Genomic DNA, 21,621 nt, shown 5'->3' with positions numbered 1-21,621 from the left:
CCAAAATTAGCAGTATACAAGACAGTTTAAACCAGTTTTTTTTAAGTTATGGATCTGAGAGTTGGGTTAGAAATAAAGCACTCGATCAAAGACTAGCGACCACAGATATATGAAGGTTCTAAGAAACATTAGGACAGTAAACCAATGGTAGAATCATATTAAAAAATGAAGATATTATAGAAAGGAACTTGACATTATTAGCATTCAAGATTGTGTCAGCAGAGCGAATCTAAGGTGGTATGTCCACTTAAATAGAATGCACGAGGAAAGTTTACAAAACAGGTTCTCTTTCATGCCAAGATGGCAAGAAAGAGAACCCAGAGGAAGACCAAGATTTACGTGGAATGATTCAGTCAGAAGTGCCTTAGAAGCAGGAATATTAGATATGGCAATATTGGAGTGCTCAAAAGTAATAGACTGATTTGGAGGAAAATTGTTGATAGGAGATTAATAATAATGTAAACTTAATTATGTAGTGCTGACACAGTAACCTGAACACACCTTGAGGATACATATCAGGAAACTGATGATGATGATTTATTATTATTCAGGTCCAGCCAATAACTTAATATTAGAAATTCTGAAAAAACACTTAAGTCTCGTTATAGTAGCATTGTGATGAAACATCTTTAAGAATTACTATAATAAAATGGTTCTTAAAAATCACAATCAAAACCCTTGTGATATATTATTTCTGTAGTAAAAAATAATGAGAATAAAAGAACTCCATGATAAATCATGCCATGATTAGAAAAAAAAAATTATGTGCTGTAAATAAAATGACTTATGAGTCAGATAACATAACAGCAAGAGAAGTAATATGAAATAGAGAAATTTTACAACAAAAAATTTTGGCTTAATTTTGTTTAGAATACAGTGAAATGAAATTTACATATCACAAAAATTTTCCCAGTGTGAAACGAAAAATAATAATTCAATGTAAATATTAAAGTTACAAAATAGCCAAGCGCTTTAAGTAGTCTGAAAAAAGTCAATGTTCAAAAAAATTACAAGGAGAAAGTGATGGTAATGAGTAGATAGGGTGCAGTTTATATCATAATATTAATGTAATGTTTAAGAATAATCATTTGCTTTTTTTGATAATTACATTTTCCTTTGTTTATTAACAAAACTATTCCCCACAAGAAAGCTTCACTACTATGAATTTTAGCAGCTGAGTTCCTCTGAAATGTACTGAGCACCAACAAATTATATCATCAAGATTATAATAAAGTGTGCTCTATATTTCCTCAACAGGTTATTATTTTGTGGTTTTGGCTATAAAAGCACACCAATAGGAAAATATCAAACGCACTTACCACTGGCCATCTTCTTCTGCATAATTAATTAGCCCACTTCCTACTGCTTGTGATATATTGAGAAGAGCCAAAAATAGGATATACCAATAAAATGACTGCTTGGCTGGAGGAGGAAGGATATAAAAAAAAAAATTAATGAGCATTTCAGACTTTATTATTGTACAGAATTCTATCAAAATACATTCTGTATCAATCTTGTTAACAGTCTCGCACTATTAAAAAAAATAACCAAAGAATAACGTAGAATAAATGGCTGTTTGCTCTGGCTGCTTTTTCTCATTTTTGCCAAGACTATAAGGGAACATATGTCACCACTGTATGAGACTGCACAACTCATCTAAAAGTGAAAAACCTTTTATAAAGGTCCCTTGAATTCCAGATAGGATTCAAATTCAATATGATCCAACCAAAGGACAAATGCTATTCTCATGTTTATGCTTATACGTCAATTCCCCGCATTGCATATTGTTTAAGGAAATTGACAACGTATTTGTTAATAAATAAACTTATTTACTTATTATCCTATATTTTTCTGAAGTGAAATCTGCATCATCAGGGATTAATAAACTTGTATTACATTTGTACACGTAGGCACACTTCAATAATAAAGAAGAAAAACTGGAGAGGTATAGGAAGACTTAAAGTCCTACAATTACACCACCTATTGGTTTCAGTTAGGTGTTCTTGGTTGTTAGGTTGGCTGACTGAGGATGACGGTTTCCCATATGGGGGGGGGGGTCTGATATAACCATATTTGTTTAGGTTGGGATAGTTGGTGAGAGCTATAGCTGATTCGAGGAAAGGCGTCTCAAACTTGAATTTGCTTTGGTGAAGTAAGGTGCCTTTTCTCCAATGGATTCAGGGCATGGTCTGCCAATCCTGAGCAGCTGTAGTGGTGGAATCAGATGTAATCTTGGTGCTCTGATGTACTGGCTGTCCTACCTCTTTATCCATAATACGAAATATTGAAGCTGCAAGGGTACCTGGTAAACTCCAGAGGTTGTAGCTGGTCTTTTGGGAAGCGGATAACGACTGCAAGCTTTTTATGTGGTTTATAGGTGGTCACAAGATTTTGCTTTTTTAATATCTTGCCCACCTTTTCTGAGATGCCCTGGATATAGGGGATGGTGTAAGATTTGCTGTAATCTATGTTTGGGAGGGGGGAGAATGATGTTACAATTCTTTGTATTTGGTGGGAGGTGTAAGAGGGTCTCACATGGAAAAACCTTCATCCACAGACAGTCAGCCCAATGACAAAGAGCAGCTAACCAAAGCCAATAGTAATTGTAGGACTTTAAGCCTTCCGGTACCTCTCCAGTTTTTCTTCTTTATTACTGAAGTGTACCTGCGTGCACATGTTTAGTACAAGTGTATTAATCTCTGATGATGCCGATTTGACTTCAGTGAAAATATAGGATAATAAGTAAACAAGTTTATTATTAGCTTTTTGTGTGGTTTATAGGTCATCACAAGATTGTGCTTTTTTTAATATCTTGGCCACTTTTCTGAGAAGCACCAGACATAGGGATGATGATAGATTTGATGTTAATCTATGTTTGTGTGTGTGTGTGTGGGGGGGGGGGAGAGAATGGTGTTACAATTCTTTGTAACACCATTGGGAGGTATAGCCATTGACCAAAACTGTGTTTTATTATGTGGGTTTTGTGTTGAGTGCATTGTTATCTGAGCAATTAATTTTGCCCAGTGGACTAAGGTTTTATAGTCCCAAATTGTTGGGGGGGGGGGAGGATGATGTAACTATTGATGGATGTATCTACTTATGTGTGGGGGTTTGTAGACTGTGAAGGTCAGGGATCCATTTGGTTGTCTTGTGGTGACTAGGGTGTCTAAGGACGACTGTTGTTACTTTCTATTTCTGTAGGAAAGGAAAGTGTGTAAGGTGTCCCAGCCATGTGGCCAAATGGCAAACACATTGCCCACATAGCATAGCCAAATAGTGGTTTTTAAGGGAGAGAGGAATTTGAGGCATTCTTTTCAAATGTCTCCATGAAAAAAAGTTAGCTGGGGGGGGGGAGAGCATATGGCTATACCCTGAATTTGTTTGTAGAATATTCCTTACCAAACAAAATAGCCTGAGTTCATAGTGAACAACTGAAAAATGGCTGAAATATCAGGAGGATATTCTGCTTGGATAATTGCCAAGGTGTCTTGTCTTTAAGTGGGACATTTGTGAATAAAGAGGAGACCAAAACTGACCATTAAGCCAGTGTGGCAGAGTGTGAGGTTTTGTATACTGAACTTAAAATGGCTGAGTTTTTTTATATGTGACGAGGTACTGCCAGAAGTGCAGAAAAGTGGTTAAATGTTTAGCTAGTTTGTAGACAGTGAGTATATACCATCTACAATTGGGTGTAGAAGTACATCCTCTTTCTAGATTTTTAGTAGTCAATAAATACGGCGTGGGGGGGGGAATCTGTAATTGTAGGGTTTTAGTTTGTGGTTATGTCTACTGGCCAGGAAGTAACATTATTTTTTTTTATTATTATTTTCTTAGATGTAGAAGGGCTTTGTATTCTTGTTGGGCAGGTTGTTGCAGAAGGTTTCATTGTGAAAGCACGTTAGCTACATCAAACCTACATGGCTGGTACATATCTAGGTTGTGATGGTGAAGTTCTGGCCATGGCTGTTTCAATGGCGGTGAATAGATTTACAAGGTTGTTTTCAGGTGATCTTGGAAACATTGGTGACTTTTTTTTTGTTAAATTTTTGAATTTTTTGATGTGCCGACTTTTTATTTTTGTGAATTCTTTGGCCACGGATGAATTTGAGGACACTGAGAGGGATCATCCATAGGTTTACATTCAGTGCTGTGAAGAGCTCCTCTTGCAGAGTACTGAATAGCTTCATTGGTGTCAGCAAGCACCGAGCACATCGTGCCAAATTTGCTCTCACAATAGGGTGAAGCTCGAAGTGCGCTTATAAATGTGGAGCACCTCGTTGGAATGGAAGCAATGTTTTAATTTGACACAATTGGGAATGACTTTATTATCCCTATATCATTTACCCCCCCCCTCCCCCACCCCCCCCCACAACCACAGCCAGGAAGTAGTATATATGTCCAGATAAGTCTGGATACGATTCTGTAACACCTATTGAATAACATTGATAAAAAGTGGAAGTTGGTCTCACTATTTCATCCACCTCAGCTGGTATAGAGAGGTTAAGGAACGTTGGCTTCAGTTTTAACTTACTGAACTTGTAGGCCTTACATAAGACTTTATCTCTGTGTATGATTGTAATCCTCATGTTTATGCTTATATGCTGATTCCCCCAGCATCGTATATTGTTTTAAGGAAATTGACAACGTATTTGTTAATAAATAAATTTATTTACTTATTATCCTATATTTTGCCAAAGTGAAAATCTGTATCATCAGGGATTAATACATTTGTATTAAGACATGTGCATGCAGGCACAGTAATAAAGAAGAAAAATTGAAGAGGTACAGGAAGACAAAGTCCTACAATTACGCCACCAATTGGTTTCGGTTAGGTGTTCTTGGTCCATTTTCCCTCATATATTTCCCCATATGAGGGAAACCCTCTTACACCTCCCACCAAATACAAAGAATTGTAACACCATGTACCCACACTGCCCCCCCCCCCCCCCCCCCCCCCCACCCCCCCCCCCCCCCCCCCCAACACAGATTACAGCAATCACCATCCCCTCACACCAACCACACAAAAAGCTAGCAGTCCTTATCCACTTCCCAAAAGACCAGCTACAACCTTTCCTATTATTTCCTAACAGGTAGGGACAGCCAACATTTGTATATCAGAGCATCAAGATTACATCCGATTCCACCACTACAGCCACTCAGGATTGGCAGACCGTGCCCTGGATCCACTGGAAAAAAAGACACCTTACTCCACCAAAGCAAATTCAAGTTCAAGAGGCCTTTCCTTGAATTAGCTACAGCTCTTACCAACTATCCCAACCTAAATAAATATGGTTGTATAAGACTCCCTCCTCGTATGGAAAACTCTCATCCTCAGACAGTCGGTCCAACGACCAAGAATACCTAACTGAAGCCAATAGGTTGCAAAATTGTAGGACTTTAAGTCTTCCTGTACCTATTCAGTTTTTCTTCTTTATTACTGAAGTGTACCTTCATGCATGTGCCTAATACGAGTGTATTAATCCTTAATGATTCTGATTAGACTTTGGCAAAATATAGGATAATATGTAAATAAGTTTGTTTATTAACAAATATGTTGTCAATTTCCTTAAACAATATATGATGCAGGCAAATGCTATGTTATCCTTACAAATGTTTTACAGCAGTACTTGTTTGGTATGATAATAACCAAACAAAAATAGTAAACTTTACATGAATAATATTAAAAACAATTACATAAACCCAAATTCAATACATAAAATATGTAATTTTATGCAGATTAAATTTTTCTGCCTGTGGTTTCAGATAAAACATTTGATACAGTGACAGAGCTCTTAATGTTTTACACAGGTTGCTTTATATAATAGGATTTCTAGATAAAAAGGCAAATAAAACTGCTTGAGCCAGACTAGAACTGAGTAATGTGCTGGAGTCTAAATACTAGTACACATAAATTTCTTATGATTTATTTATTTATTTTTCAATACCACTCATACCTGAATGGCTTCAAGTCCTGTAGCAAATAGTCCTGAAGCGCCTCCGTAGTGCAATTGGAAGAACGACGGTACATTGCGCCCTTCGATTGGAAAAGGCCTGAGTTCAATTCCCATTGTGACGGGAGGAATCTTTATATGGACTTTTTTCAATTGAAGGTGAGTTAGCCGATCTCATACAGAGGTAGCAGGCTTTTTTCCTCCCGGAAACTCGGGTTTTTCATCCCGCATACAGACAAATCGGCCCTTCAGAACACATGCAATTTACAGACAAAAGACATTTGTTGTGGTGGTGGGTGGTAGATGGTGCTGATGTAGTTGATTGGTAGTAGCGGTTCGGTAGTGGGAGACGGAGAGATGTACACTAGGTGTCCTCCCGCAATGAGTCTTTAGACTCCTTGGAGGTGTCATGAATAATAATAATAAAATAAATGTTGTGTGTGTATGTGAGTTGAGGATTAAGACGAAAGTAATCCATTACTATTCTTTTAGAAGAGTTAGAGGCTATAGACTTTAGGGAATACTTTATAGGGAAGGCTATTCCACAGACCTATTAGAATGTAAGAGGAATGGCAGCTGCAAGTTTGGTGAATCAGAAGTTCAACTATAAAAGGATGTTGGGCAAACACTGCTCATGTTACTATAAGTGTAGCAGAAGGGGGATACGATTAATGGCAAGTCTGCTAAACAGAATAGTGCTCACGGAAATATCTGCAGAAGAGATAATACAATGCAGAAACTGATGATCTATGAGACAGTGGCTGGAGAGAGAGAGAGAGAGAGAGAAAGAGGGGGGGGCTGTCGATCAACTGAAGTGCCCTCTTCTGAACAGCATCAAGAATTTTTAGAGCGCTTTTAGGTAAATGATTGCGAATGTGAGAGTAGTATTCTGAGGTTGGGCAGATTTAGGATTTGTACAAAGTAGCTAGAAAGAGATGAAAATTAATGCTTTGAGCATAAAAAAGATGCCAGATATTTTTATAAGCCAAAGATATTATAGAAGTGGTGTTATTATGCCAGGAAATGTTAGAATTAAGGGTAAGTTCAGAAAAAAAAAAATCTGGTCTTCACCATTAAGTTGAGAAGATTTAGAGGCAAGTGATCAAGATAAAAACCGGAGATAAAAAATTGTGCATATGAGGACAGACCAAAGAAAAAACAAAATAAGGGGAACTTAAAGTATAGACAAGTGCAATTTTGCAGTTTATGGATGGTGCAGGCAGAATTCAGGGTCATCCCTGGAAACTGGCACAAAGCATATGAGGTTCAGATTCTTTTTATGGCAAGTGGTGAGCACGTGAAATGGGTTTCCAATTAAATGTTAGGAGTGTGTGTCTTCAGTATCTTTGAGTGACTAAAATGGCTCTTCCCTTTATGAATCCTTGGACTTCATGCAGATGTATTATAATAATAATATATCAGATTTTGGATTTTATGAGAAATTGCATATGGTAATTATTTCAGTTGGTATATCATCTGCTTAAACTGATTATTATACTGAATGAAGTGCTGCAGTAGCTATCACAGTCAAATATGTGCTGTCTACAAATTCCACTAGCCATGTTTTTTGACCAGTTTGTCTATTTTATAAAAAATGTTTCTGCAAAGAAAAACCCTACTACCCCATATGATAATAAGTTGAATGGAAACATACATCTTTGTTAGCAGTGTTTACTAATATATGAAAAGAAAAAATATCTTGTACAGATGTTTTGGGTATCTTTTTTCACAGATTACAAGAACAATTTTATAAATACTGTAAAATTAAAATCATATCCACATCCATAAAATTTGAGCATGGTTAGTAGTTGGAAGGGGATCAACTGTTTAATGCTGTTTGCACACTCTCCCTCGACGAGTCTTTGGACTCCCTGGGGGGGGGGTGTCACATCATCATAATAATAATAATAAAATCATCACCAAATTGAGATGACATTTATTCAATAAATAGATATTTTTCTTCTATAGATTTTCTACCCTTAACTTAATCAAGAAAGTTAATGACACTTTTTATAGAAACAGTGTATAAGTAACAGTTAGAAAATTTCACATCAAAACAGAATTTTCATGTCTTAACATGCATTTTAATATATATACACACACACACCTAAACCTCTTTTTACGCGATAGATACGTTCCTAAACATTACGCATAAATAGAATTCGCGTAAAAAGAACTACTGACTCCATAGAAAAAGTGAAGATTGGTCCCAAACCTGAAAATAAGCAAAATAATGAAAAAAACAAACATTAAATTCGTTAGATTCGTTAGGATCATAAGATTTTTATTTACATTTCATGGAGAACACACATACATATAATGAATTTTAATAACTTAAAAAAAAAACATATTCATTTCAGTTGTTTGCTAAGGATTCTATAAAAAAATTATATTATTCGCTCAGTTTCTGACAATAAACGCGAAAGCTTTCGTTTTTGTGAGACTGTAATAGTAATGGTATTATTGTCATCGACTTCCGCCTCAACTTGTGGAATTATTCTTGTCATGTCTTGAACAAAAGTATCACTGGTTGGTTCAGTAGTTTTAGGCATGAACTCAGTTATTAATCGCTGTGTTGATGCTTTATCTAAGTCACGATATAACTCTCTCTCTATGAAGACATTAACAACTTAAGTTCACGTGAAAACTTCCCAGCACATTCTTCATTTGGATCATGTCGGACAAAATAATTGCCTAAATTACTGGCCAGTTTAAGACCTTCTTTAATTATATCAGCAGTAAAAGTAGGATTATCTTGATCATTATTATTAACTTCTTTTTTTTTTCAGGAGTCTTAGAAAAAATCTTCACTATTTCATCTAAGAGGCTTATCAATTAACAATTCTTTGATATCTGTCGACGTAAGATCATCGAATCCTTTTCTGCCGATTTCACATGCCAAACTTATTATATTGGGGAATTCTGCAGTATGATTGAGAAGAACAGGAGCATTCTCTTTAACACATGCGGGCCAAATAGTTGTCCAGCATGCATGCATTCATAGTTTCTGGTCTCAATTCAGATAACGATAATCGAACCTGATCAATACAATCCATAATTGAAATTTTTTTCCACACATCCATAACTGACAGTGTTTCATCATCATTTAGCTTGTTCAAAACGTACTGAAATGTTCGTCTGGCATAATGTTTTAAAAGTCGCAATCATACCCTGATCTAGAGGTTGTAGCAATGATGTGGTATTGGGCGGCAGAAAAAAAAAATTGCACAATTGGGTGTTCTATGGCAGGATGACCTGATGCATTATCAAGAATCAAAAGCAATGTAAATTCAAGACCTTTGTCATTCAAATAGCATCTAACTTCTGCACAAAATATTTGTGGAACCATTCAGTGAAAATATCAATGGTCACCCAAGCTTTTTTGTTGGTCATCCAATGAACTGGCAATTTTTGAAAATCTACGCCTTTCATTGGCTGTGGGTCTTAATGATCGATTTATGAGCAGTGGTTTTAACATCCAATCTCCTAAAGCTTTCGAACAAAATAGGAGTGTTATGCGATTCTTTGCTGCTTTGAACCCACCAACAGTTTTTTTTTTGCATTTTTGATACATAAGTTCTGTTTGGCATTCTTTTCCAGAAAAGGCCGGTTTCATCCATATTCCAAACTTGTTCACGAGTGTAACCTCCATCTTCAATTACTTTAGCAAGTTTTTGTGGAAATGCTTTAGCAGCTGTTTCATCAGCAGAAGCCGTTTCACCTTTAATTTTTATTTTATAAAGAGCATGTCTTTTAATAAACTTAGCCAGCCAACCATTGCTTGTGTAAAATTCATATTTTTTCCTTGATTGAGATGAAGTATCTGGCTGAAGTTTTTTTAATCTGTTCATAAAATCTCAATGCTGATTGCTTGATGGAATTTCCGTCAACTGGCATTCTTTTTGTACATTATCTTCTATCCACATCACTAAAGCTTTTTCGGCCTTTTCTAGAACAACATCTCTTGTGTATGATGATAATTTTGCACTCGATTTTGTACCAGAACATACTGCTTTTCTAATAACCTCTTCATTTTTCTTTATAGATCTGACAGTTGATTCACGGACTCCAAAATGCTTACCCACAGCCATCGCACCTTCCCCAGTTTGAATACGATCTAATATTTGAATTTTTAAATCTAAGGAAACGGCTTTCTTTTTTTTTTGGTTATCGGCAACATCATGTGAGGGCTGGATTAAAATCTTCAGTTAATGAAATGAAAGTTTGAAAATTATATATAGCTTACCATTTATATTTCTTAGCAAAATTATTAATTTAATAACGCAATTTTTATTTTTATTTCACTTAAAAAATGCAAATGCAAAAAATGCGGTAACTGTGTTGTCTACTCAAACACCAAATTCAAACTGCTAAGAACTGCTGTTTTTTCGCAGTCAGTTATGTAATTCGGGGAATTCCCAATAAATGAAATTCGTAAGAATTTTCTAAGTTGATACAAGAAACCAAATTCAAATGGCAAACAACTGCTGTTTTTTTTTGGTTTATGCGCAGTCAGTTAAGTAATTCGGGGAATTTAGAATTTACTTAATTAAAACGAAAATGCAATTCTACAAAATTCTCAGAATTTTCTTGAATTACAGATTTTTTCCTTAGGGTTTAGGTTGGTCGCCCAAAAGTGAATAAAAATCGCGTAAAAAAAATTCGCATAAAAAGAGGTTTGGGTGTATATATTTTAAGACATAAGCTGATTTTAGATATATAAATCCATCAAACTAAAAAAAAGAGGAACAACTCACATGGAAGTGCCAGATAATCCCGTAATTTTGTCCATGGTAATATAAGGACACAAAGATAAACCTAGATACAGAAAAATTGCACGATGAAGTATTACAGGATTAGTTTCTTATTTTTATTTATTTATTTTTTTATTTGATTCCATATATTTATTTAAACTTAATATTCTTCAGTGTGCTTAATACGCTTGTTTTAGTTTGCTTATACTTTATGTTCTACAGAGGATCTTTTATGCTATGAATGGAATTACATGAAATCTGCTTTTCTAAAAAATGTTTCAATAAGTCATTCATCACCAAAGATTTTAACAGTTTTAGGCTCTCAGTTATTACGTCTCTGGAAGAAACCTCTTGCATTCCTCTTCCTTATGTTAGAGGAATATCTTAGTCATATTGCTGAAGTTCTGAGGCCTCTCAACATCATGGTTTTGTCAATAATTGGTTTTATTTAAAGAGGAGATTTTTAATCAATCTCTTTTTTCTATAAATTATTTTTTATTTATTTCCTGGTGTACCTATACGTTATTATATGCACAAGGGTTCACTCCAATTGGTGCAATGATCTTAACTCTTTCTTTCAGAATCCAAATAATTACTGACTCAAGACCAAAATACAAAATAAACACATTTAATAAAACAAAAACAATATATATACACTTCAAACAACTTTACATAACTAACTACAAATTAATTGGATCCAAGGCCTTTTAAAAATAAACTTACACTTAAGACTAGACTAAACACTTTGTTTGCACAATCACAAAATGTTCATAGCCAGTTTCTTTCTCTGTCAAAGCCCTTTTCAATAGATATATGACTCTATTCTTCATTTTTACAGGATCCTTTCTCATCACTTATGTAACACACATTAATTCTTCCTGACTTAATTCTGTCTCTTTTCTTCAGTAGAAATAATAGTCAGATCTGGCGTCCTTAATACAGATGAAACTTCCTAATCAGAGTTTTCTCGAACATTCCTTTAGAACGAAAATAGCAAATTCTTCTTTTATTCACTAAATGCTTATTGACAGTCTTAACTCTTCCAATAAAAAAAACTTACAGTTCTATGATTCCCTTTTCGGAATCTACTATAAATCTTTCAATTAGTGTTTCCTCCAATATTCCATTTAAGACGCATATAGCAATATTTTCTTTTATTTATCCACATACTTATTCCACATTAAAACTTCAAAGTTTCACAATTCCTTTTTCGGAATATACTATTAATTTTCTTCTGACTGTCACATAAAAAAAACTTAAGTTCCTCCGAACCTAAATATCTGCCGGCCTGTGTTCTAAATTCCTCCCGAACGCTTTCCTTGTCAGTTGTCATTCACACATCTCCAACTTCTCGGCGAGCATGCGTACTCCATGAAACTGGTAAGCAAGAAGTTAGGTATAAATAATGGCTGACACGTTGTTCCCGTTAGCGACAAGAGAATGTCTTCATAAAACACAACCTTTGTAATTTTAAATTACAATAAAATTCTTTTGAGTAATACAAATATCAAATCTGGTAAGTACATCCATTTTTTGACTTCTTTACTTATCCCTTTTGACAAAATAATTTCCATAACAGGCACATCACAAGTGCCGACAATGCGTGTTATGAAAACAAAACTAATAAATGTTTTAACAATAAATAATACGTAAAAATATTCAGAATTTTAATTACGATTATTTTTACAGTTTCCTTTCGTTCTGTCAGGAAGAGTTAACTTCCCTTTCTTCACCTTAAGACAAGCTTCCTCTAGTTAACTTTCTGGATCCTTTGTTTCTATCTGCCATGAAGAATATAAATCATATATCTAGTACCATGAACCTGAGCAATCTGGCTTAGATGAACATGCATCTCTACTAAGCATGGAGACCTCTGGAAGAAAACTAAGCTCTTATAAAAGAGTAGATTCCTTATGTAATGTTTACATAATGAGAATCTTTTTACAGTAATAACAAAAAGGTCCCCGTCGGAGCTTTTTGCTATTACCGTATTGATATTATTTTTAATCTATTTGAAATTTATTTTAATACTATCAACAATTTTAATATTGTTGCATCAATCTTCTAATCCTAATTTATTATTTTCTTATTTTATATATATATATATATATTTTTTTTTTTTTTAATGAATGAATTAATTAGGAACTTTACTGATTGGTCCATTGTCTTAGCACTGAAGATGCCTTCAATAATAAGGAGAAAAATTCACATAATTAAAATAGTTTTTAATTATGTGAATTTTGTAAGCTTTTTTTTTTTTTACCCATATCAAATTTTATGCAATTATGACAACTTACATATTCTTAAACAAAATTCTCCAATAATATTCTATTAAATTATTTAAGGAATTCACAATGTATACTAGAATATTACTTAAAAAACTTTAATAAATACTTCCTATATTTCGACAACATCACATTGCCATCTTCATGTGAACATACAAATATGACACGTGCACGCAGGCAATACAAAAAGCAAATGAGGCAGAAGATAAGAAACTATTGTTGTTCCTAAAGTCCTAATGGTTCCCCCTAGCAGGCTATATTGGGTTGTCTTGGCCGTTTAGCTGATGTTCTCATGATGTAAGTTTCCCAAATTTGGGGCAGTCTCATGCACCCAAATTTGTTGAGATTTGGAATGTTTTTTTTAGCGCTGAGGAAGATTCTATGAATAATCTTTTTTACTGAAGATGGCAACGTGACATTGCCGAAATATAGGAAGTATTTATTAAAGTTCCTTTTAATTAATATTCCAGTATACGTTGTGAATTCCTTAAATAATTTAATAGAATAATATTGGAGAAATTTGTTTAAGAATATGTAAGTTGTCATAATTATGTAAAATTTGATATGAGAAAAAAAAATTTGCTGTCCTGCCTGTTTGGCCAGAGTAAGACAGTTTATAGCTGCAAGGGACCTGGTATACCTCAGGTAGGTCTAGGGGAAGTGGTTGGTCTTTGGTAGAGCGGATAAGGGATGCCAATTTTCTATATGGTTTGTAACAAGAAGTCAAGTCATATTTTTTTCAGAACACAGAGACTACATCTGGTTTCACCAGTACAGCCACTCTTGTCTTGAATACCGCCATGGAATACGTTGGAAGAAAGCCAAAGTAACACACTGCAGCAAGTTTAAGTACAAAAGTTTATTCATAGAATCTGCCTCAGCTCTAAAAAACGTTCCAAACCTCAACAAATTTGGGTGCATGAGACTGCCCCAGAAGATAAGAAACAACAATAGTTTCTTATCTTCTGCCTCATTTGCTTTTTATAGTGCCTGCATGCACGTGTCATATTTGTATGTTCCCATGAAGATGGCAATGTGACGTTGCCGAAATATAGGAAGTATTTGTTCAAGTTTCTTTTAATTAATATTCCAGTATACGTTGTGAATTCATTAATAATTTAATAGTCATGTATTGCCAACGTATAAAGCTTTCTACAAGAATTCCAATAATATTCATATATTTGTCTATGATTCAGCTCTGACTTAATGATGAGTACTTTCTATTTCGAATCATTTGTATAATCTTCTATCCTGAACTAGTATAGTATATAGACATCATTATCAACATAATGACCTAATTAATAAGACTTTTCTTATCTCTTGTGCATTCTCTCCATGTGAATTTGTGCACATCACTGTTATCACATGGTCTGTAGTGACCAAGTCAATGTCCTGGATAAAAACCTAGCTAGTTGCTTAGATTATTCACTTTGTAACTTTTTTAAAAAATATTGATCCATATATGAGAAGTTATAGCACACAAGTGCTGTGTGTGTGTGTGGGTGTGCATGTGGGAGGGTGCAGGTGATATTTGGAAAAAAAATCTGTTGATATTTTTCTCAAACAGTTGGAAGCTGTTGTTGGGGGAAACACTTCATGAGGAATACTGTTCCAGAGGACAGAGAAGAAGAGCAAGAGGAAAAGTAGATTTGGTGAGTTTACAGTTGTATTGAAATGGATGTTGCACACTGCAGATGCTCGTTTTAATAGGCCAAAAGAGAAAGCAGAAACTAACCCAGCTCTCCAATCTATAGGTTAACAATAGCATGAAAACTACCTTGTATACCGCTAGAGTTAATTTCTAATTTCTCTTTTATTCCAAATAAATTTATTCAATTGACCCCCCCCCCCCCCACACACACACCAGTTTTGCTAATTCCATTGTCTCTTTCCATAATTTATTTGCCATCTTTACTAAAATCAGTGCCTAAATAGCCAAAACGTTTTACTTGTTCCATAGGTTCTCTATTCAGGATGCTGTTGATGTTCTTTCTTTACATAAACCTCTCTATTTAATGGTTTATAATTTAATTTTTTCAGAATCATTATAATGACAAATTTATTCAAAATTTATTTATTTTTTCCATTAATAGACTGAAAAAAAAAAAGGAATTAAGTTTATTTTATAGTATTAATCCTGTATGATATTTGATGGAGAAAACACAAGTCTAAAAATAATAATTAACTAAATTTATTTAGCTATTAAATTATAAGTCAATGTTTCACCATGGTCACCAAAGTATCTTCATGGGCACAAAGAAATACTAAGCACAGGCACACACCAGCAGGAAGACAAACACACAGAATGATTTCAAAAGGCTGGCTCCTACAGTCCTACCTATGGTTGGTGGGGGAATCTTGCTGACATTCTCCTGAATTTTGTCAATGCAATATAGCTAACTTTGCTCAAGTTTGGATGATTTTGTATGCTGTGCTGGATTCCAAGAATGAATAGTTTCTTTCTCTCTGATTTGTATCTGCTTCTGTATAAGAGGGAGGGTTTTCTTCCATTTGATCTGGTGATCTGTGTGGTAAGAGAAAATCTACACGTTTTGTCCCCCCCCCACCAATCTTTTCATGGAACATTTGGAAAACACAGCCTCTCTCAAACCCACAGTTCAGCTAAGCTATAATGATGACATGTTCTTTTTTTTTTTTTTGGCCACACAGCAAGGATGTTTGAAACATTTTTAGTGCACTTCAACACCCACGGATCTATTTCACCACTGAATAGGAAAAAAAAATTAACTGCCTGCCTTTCTTGACACTGTAGTCACCTGGCTACCCAATGGATCCTTATCCTTGTCTGTCTACAGAAAACCTACTGGCATTGGAAGGTATTACCCCTCCCTGTAGTATGGTGTTATCAGCATGCTAGCTAATAGAACTAGAACCATCTGCTCAAAATCATACCAGCCCTCTACCCTGGATTCAATCACATTTGTAACATTTTTAGCCAATGACTGTCCTTCATGTTAGAAGTTTTTTCACTTGGTTATACTATAAATTAAAGATACCAAGAAATTATATACTTGGTTTAATCTTTTTATCCAAGTGTAAGTAAACAAAGTTTGTGCCTAAAGTATTTTCAGGACTATGGCAACTCATATAAGAAAGCTAAAACTTCATATCACTTGCCTTAGTATCCCATAATGCAAAGCACATCTCCTTGCGGACATGTATGATGCTATGCATTACAGGAAGGGTCACTACCCAGACCAGTTTCAACCTTTATTGAGGTCTCTTCAGTGGGAGCCAGACCCAGAGGTGATACTAAGGTTGAATAATGCAGAAGTCATATTTTCATATATGAGTTGCCAAAAGATGTCACACCTTATTATTAAATTACTCTGGATTAGAGAAAGATGTTAGAAGATTTTTTACTTGGTTATACTATAAATTAAAGATACCAATTATATACTTGGTTTAATCCTTTAACCAAATGTAAGCAAACAAAGTTTGTTTGCCAATATACCAAGAAATTATATATTTGGTTTAATCCTTTATCCAAGTATAAGCAAACAAAGTTTGTGCCTGAAGTATTTTCAGGACTAGGGCAACTCGTATAAGGAAGCTAAGACTTTACATACTCAAGAAAAATCAACAGGCCTCTCTGCCAACACCCCACCCCCAAAAATCCATTGTTTGTTATATCTCAAAAAAAAAAAAAAAAAAAAAAAAAAAAAACCCTGCAGAAATTCATAAAAGGTATAACATACAGACCTCCTTCAGGCCATACCTCAAATTAACTATCCTTATCCATTCACCTAAAGATCTGCTTCACCATCTAGATCATCCTGGTGCCTACAGTACCCTATGCTCCTGCTAACTTAAATACTCTGGACAAACTGGAAGAACAGCAACATCTGCCTAGAAGAACAGAGAAAATATGTCCATCATCAGCACTATAGCCATTCTAGGAGTGGCAGACCATGCCATGGATATAGATCACCAGATCCAATGGAAGAATATCCCTCTTATACAAATCAGAGAGGCTATTATTGGAATCCATCACAGCACTACAAAATTCTCCAAATATAAACAAACTCAGCTGCATCACATTGCCAAAAATCTGGGAAACCATTATTGTCAGACTATCACCAAGATTCCATCACCACACCCATAGAAGGTGTCAAACGGGACTACAGGAGCCTGTCTTCTGAAGTGTGTGTATGTTGTATACACGTCCATACCTTCCTGCAAGTGTGCAGACAAAAAAAAAAAAAGAGAATTAAGTTCATTTTATAGTAGCAATCCTGTTTGACATCAAAGTGATAAATTCAAAAAAGCATGCTCATATCAAAGTACATATTAATATGATCGAAAAAATAAAATAATAATAAAAGGCTTACCACTGAAAACACAACAGAACTTGCAAACCAAAACAAAATACCTCCATGGACAAAGAGACCTTTATGATTGCTCGTTAATTTTTCAGATGAATATGTTATTTCAAGTGCTCCCTAAATTGAAAAAAAAAAAAAAATAAATAAATAAATCAATCAATTATACAAACATCATCATCATCATCAAATTCCTGCCATGTACCCTCAAGGGGTGTACAGGATATGATAGTACTACATGAAAAAAATTATATCATTATTAATTTCCTATCTACAATTTTCCTCCAAATCAGTCTGTTACTTGTCAAGACTCCAACATTATCAGATCTTATATTTCTATTGTCTAAAGTATTTTGTAACATATCAATCCACCTATATCTTGGTCTTCCTCTGGGTCGTTTTGCTGCCAACCTGCGGAGAACATTTGTTTTGCTAATCTTTCCTCGCCCATTCTGTTTAAATGACCATACCACCTAAGATTAGCTCTGCTAACGCATTCCTGGATGCTGACAATGTCAAGTTCTTTCCTAATATCCGCGTTTTTAATATGATATTGCCATTGATGCCATCTGTTCATGCCTATAATCTTTCTCAGGACTCTCATATCTGTGGTCTCCAGTCTTTGGTCAAGTGTTTTACTTATGACCCAGCTCTCAGATCCATAAGTTAAAACTGGTTTGAACACTGTCTTGTACACAGCTAATTTAGTGTTCTGACTGATTTCTCTCTTATTCCATATGAATTTATTCAATTGACTTCCCACCATACCAGCTTTGCTGATTCTGTTGTCTATTTCTATATTTAATTTACCATCTTCAGTAAAAATCATGCCAAAATAGCTGAAATGTTTTAGTTGTTCCACAGGTTCTCCATTCACAACACAGTTGACATTTTCAATGATTCTGCCTATTTTCATTGTCTTTGTCTTTTTATTGCTGACCTTCATACCATATCTATTACAACAGCTATTCAATTTAGTCAGAGAATCTTGCAGACTTGTAGCAGATTTATTTAGAAGTATAACATCATCCGCATAAAGCAAAGAGCTGACATTAACATCTCCAATTTTGATATCATGTTTAATACCACTTTCCTTCATAATGTGATCCATATAGATAATGAATAACAGAGGGGATAATGTAGATCTTTGTCTCACACCAGATTTAACATTAAACCATCTTCCTGTACTTCCTTCAATTCTAACTGCTGACTTACAACTCAAATAAAGACTAAGTATTGCTTGATATAATGCCCCATTGACACCATATAACTGCAGCGTATTGAACAGCTTCTCTCTTGGCACCTTGTCATATGCCTTTTCCAGATCAACAAAACTTAAATACAGATCTTTGTTATATTCCCATGCTTTCTCGACTATTTGTGTAAAGTGAAGATCTGATCCTGACAGCCTCTATTTGGCCTGAATCCAGCTTGTTCTTCACCAAGCTTTTCTTCCACAATTCTTCTCAACCGTTTCTCAAGTATACTTGCATAGATCTTGCCAGGAACATTCAGTAGGGAAATACCTCTGTAATTCTCACATGCAGTTTTATTTCCCTTTTTATATATGGGTACTATGAGAGCTCTACTCCAATCATAGGGAATTCGTCCCTCTGTCCAGACTTTCTGAACTATGCAGTGCAGCCACTGTAAGACTCTTATACCACCATACTTCAGCATTTCTGGTCGAATATCATCTACTCCTGCTGCCTTTCCAAATTTCAAGCCTTTGATGGCTTTTTCTACTTCAAGTATTGATATGTATTCCTGACTGCATGCCTGGTCAGTGTTTTTTACCACTGTGCTGTCATCACTGCTTGTTTCATTTAGCAGTTTTTCAAAGTAATTACTCCATACTTCAAGGATATCTTTTTCTCCCATTTTCATGTCACCTTTATCATCTCTAATTCCTTTTACAGCACTCTTTTCTCCATTCTTAAGCTTCTTCAACAACCTCCAGAATATTTTGCCACCTTCTTGATATTTAATTTCTATATTCTTGCCAAAGTCCTCCCATGACTTTTGTTTAGTTAGTTTTACACAGTGTTTAGCATTCTTGCATTTGTCTCTATATTCTCTAAGAGCACAAGCTGACTTATTTGACAGGAACTTTTGGTATGCTTTCTTCTTTTCCTTCACTGCCTCTTTAACTTCCTGATTCCACCAGGGAGTTCTGATTTTTTTATCCTTACAGATAACCTCACCACATGCCTCCCTGGCAGAATCAATCAATGTTTTCTTCAGAGTTTGCCACTGAATCTCCAAGGTTTCATTCCTGTTCTCAAACTCTTTCATTTTTTCTTCAATAATCTTTGTGTATTTTAGTCTACAGTTCACATCTGGAAGCTGCTCAACTTTTATTCGCTTTAAAACTTTCTTACATGTTATTCTTTTCAATATTAAATTCAATTTTATCCTGCTCAAGACTAAATAGTGATCACTTCCAATTTCAAATCCTCTGTACACTCTGTTGTCCTGCACCAGGGAGAAAACATCACTATCAACAATAACATAGTCAATGAGACTTTTCTTATTCCTAGCCTCTTCTCTCCATGTGAATTTGTGCACATTTTTATGTTGGAACATGGTGTTAGTAATAACCAGTCCATGTCCTGAGCAGAAATCCAACAGATATTTGCCATTATTATTAGCTTTGCTCTTTTCTCCAAATTTTCCCAAAATATTTTTGTATGTCTCACAATCATTTCCTACTCTGCTATTCAGATCCCCAACAAGGACCAACTTTTCATTTTTCATTGTGTCAGTTGCTTTTTCTAAAGCCTCAAAAAATTCCTCCACTTCTACTAAACATATAGAATTAAAACAGGCTGATTTTTTTTTTTTTTTTTTTTTACTTCCAAGAAAGCTCTTATTACAGAATGTTAGCAAAAATAGCTGAAAATAATTTGGGGGAAAAAAAAAAAAAAAAATACACTCACAGTCATCCCTCAACTTACATCCTTTCGAAGATATGTTCGTGATCCCATAAGGAAATAAATAACATTTTCGGCTATACTTTCGAACAAGACGCAAGCAAGCATAAGGTAAAGCATGCACAGTAGCAACAGCTCTTTCAAAGGCAACCTCCCTTGGCAGTCAGCTCGTGTCTTCAACAGTTTCTCTGTTTATTTTGTGTTTGAGAAATAGGTTGTGTATTTATCATTAAATATTTCGTGATGTTTTGTGAAACATGGCCCTACACGCACAATCAAAAAACCTAGTGAAGAATCACAGAAAAAGAGGTGAGCAATTGACCTTGAAACGAAGTTGCAAGTTATAAAACAAAATGAAGATGGTAAGCCCATCAATGTGATCGCACATGACTTCGGATGGTCTCGTTCTACAGTGACAACCATTTTGAAAAATGAGGATAAAATCTTAGAGGCTGTGAAAGAATCTGCTTCCATTAAATCGATGATAGTGACGAAGCAATGACAAGGTGCTATCGGTGAAATGGAAAAGCTACTTACATCATGCACAAGAGGACCTGAACCAAAAGTGCATACCCCTTAGCACTGCGACCATAACCAGCACTAAGTCTCTTCAGCATGTTGAAGGAGAAAGTAGAACCCCGATTATGATTACGAATTGAACGCTTCTTCCAGCTGGTTCATGAGAGTTAAGCAGCGTTTTGCACTGCATAATGTGAAAATGTATGGAAATCTGCAAATGCTGAGAAGGCTGCCAAGGAGTTTGTGGAGAAATTGGATAAAATTATAACGCAGGAAAATTATTTGCCACAGCAAATATTTAATATGTATGAGAAAGATCTGGGTGATTATTCTCCTGTTTTATGACAAGGAATTGTATTTAAGTTTTATAGATCTGTAAAAGACATATGTTAGCTATTTCTAGAGGAAAAAATTTTCAAAACACTACAACTATATGGGGTGAATGGAACATTACACAGAGCAATACATAATCTATATTTAAGTTGTCAGCCAGCAGTTAGAATTGAAGTAAATACACAAAGATGGTTTAATTTAAAATCAGGGGTAAGGCAAGGATGCACACTATCTCCACTGTTATTCATCAGTCCATGCAGTTAGCCTAGTGGCTATGCGCTTCGCCACCGTATGTCTATTCCTAGGTTCGATTCCCGTCAATGAGATGAGGAGCTTAAGGATCTTCCCTTGCCATAGCCAAATTAGACGGTCTTGGGCGTGGACAGCAGGGTTTTTTCCCCACCAGTTTATGTGGAGTTTTTCATTTGGCAAGCAGGCAAACAGGTCCCATTGAACACACAGGATATAATACAGCAAGGAAGGCAACTGGAAACCTACTCTTG

The 21,621-nt window shown here is 35.1% G+C and overlaps 1 protein-coding gene across 1 annotated transcript in view; it reads right to left on the bottom strand.

Annotated features, from left to right (window-relative positions):
* The window catches only part of LOC150101833 (transmembrane protein adipocyte-associated 1 homolog), a 237,980-nt gene that overhangs the window by 73,675 nt on the left and 142,684 nt on the right, over positions 1 to 21,621 (bottom strand). The window contains exons 7-9 of the mRNA XM_090400676.1: positions 17,343 to 17,453; positions 10,709 to 10,769; positions 1,320 to 1,422 (exon numbers count right to left, since the gene is read on the bottom strand). Of these exons, the coding sequence (XP_090256802.1) occupies positions 1,320 to 1,422; positions 10,709 to 10,769; positions 17,343 to 17,453 (275 nt within the window). The remainder of the gene's footprint in view (positions 1 to 1,319; positions 1,423 to 10,708; positions 10,770 to 17,342; positions 17,454 to 21,621) is intronic.

Source organism: Typopeltis vanoorti, chromosome 11, assembly GCF_054136105.1.
Source record: "Typopeltis vanoorti isolate ZY-2024b chromosome 11, IOZ_Tvanoo_1.0, whole genome shotgun sequence".
Classification (NCBI taxonomy): domain Eukaryota; kingdom Metazoa; phylum Arthropoda; class Arachnida; order Uropygi; family Thelyphonidae; genus Typopeltis; species Typopeltis vanoorti.
The sequence above is the reverse complement of the archived record's forward strand: the minus strand, read 5'-3'. Positions and strand labels throughout refer to the sequence as shown.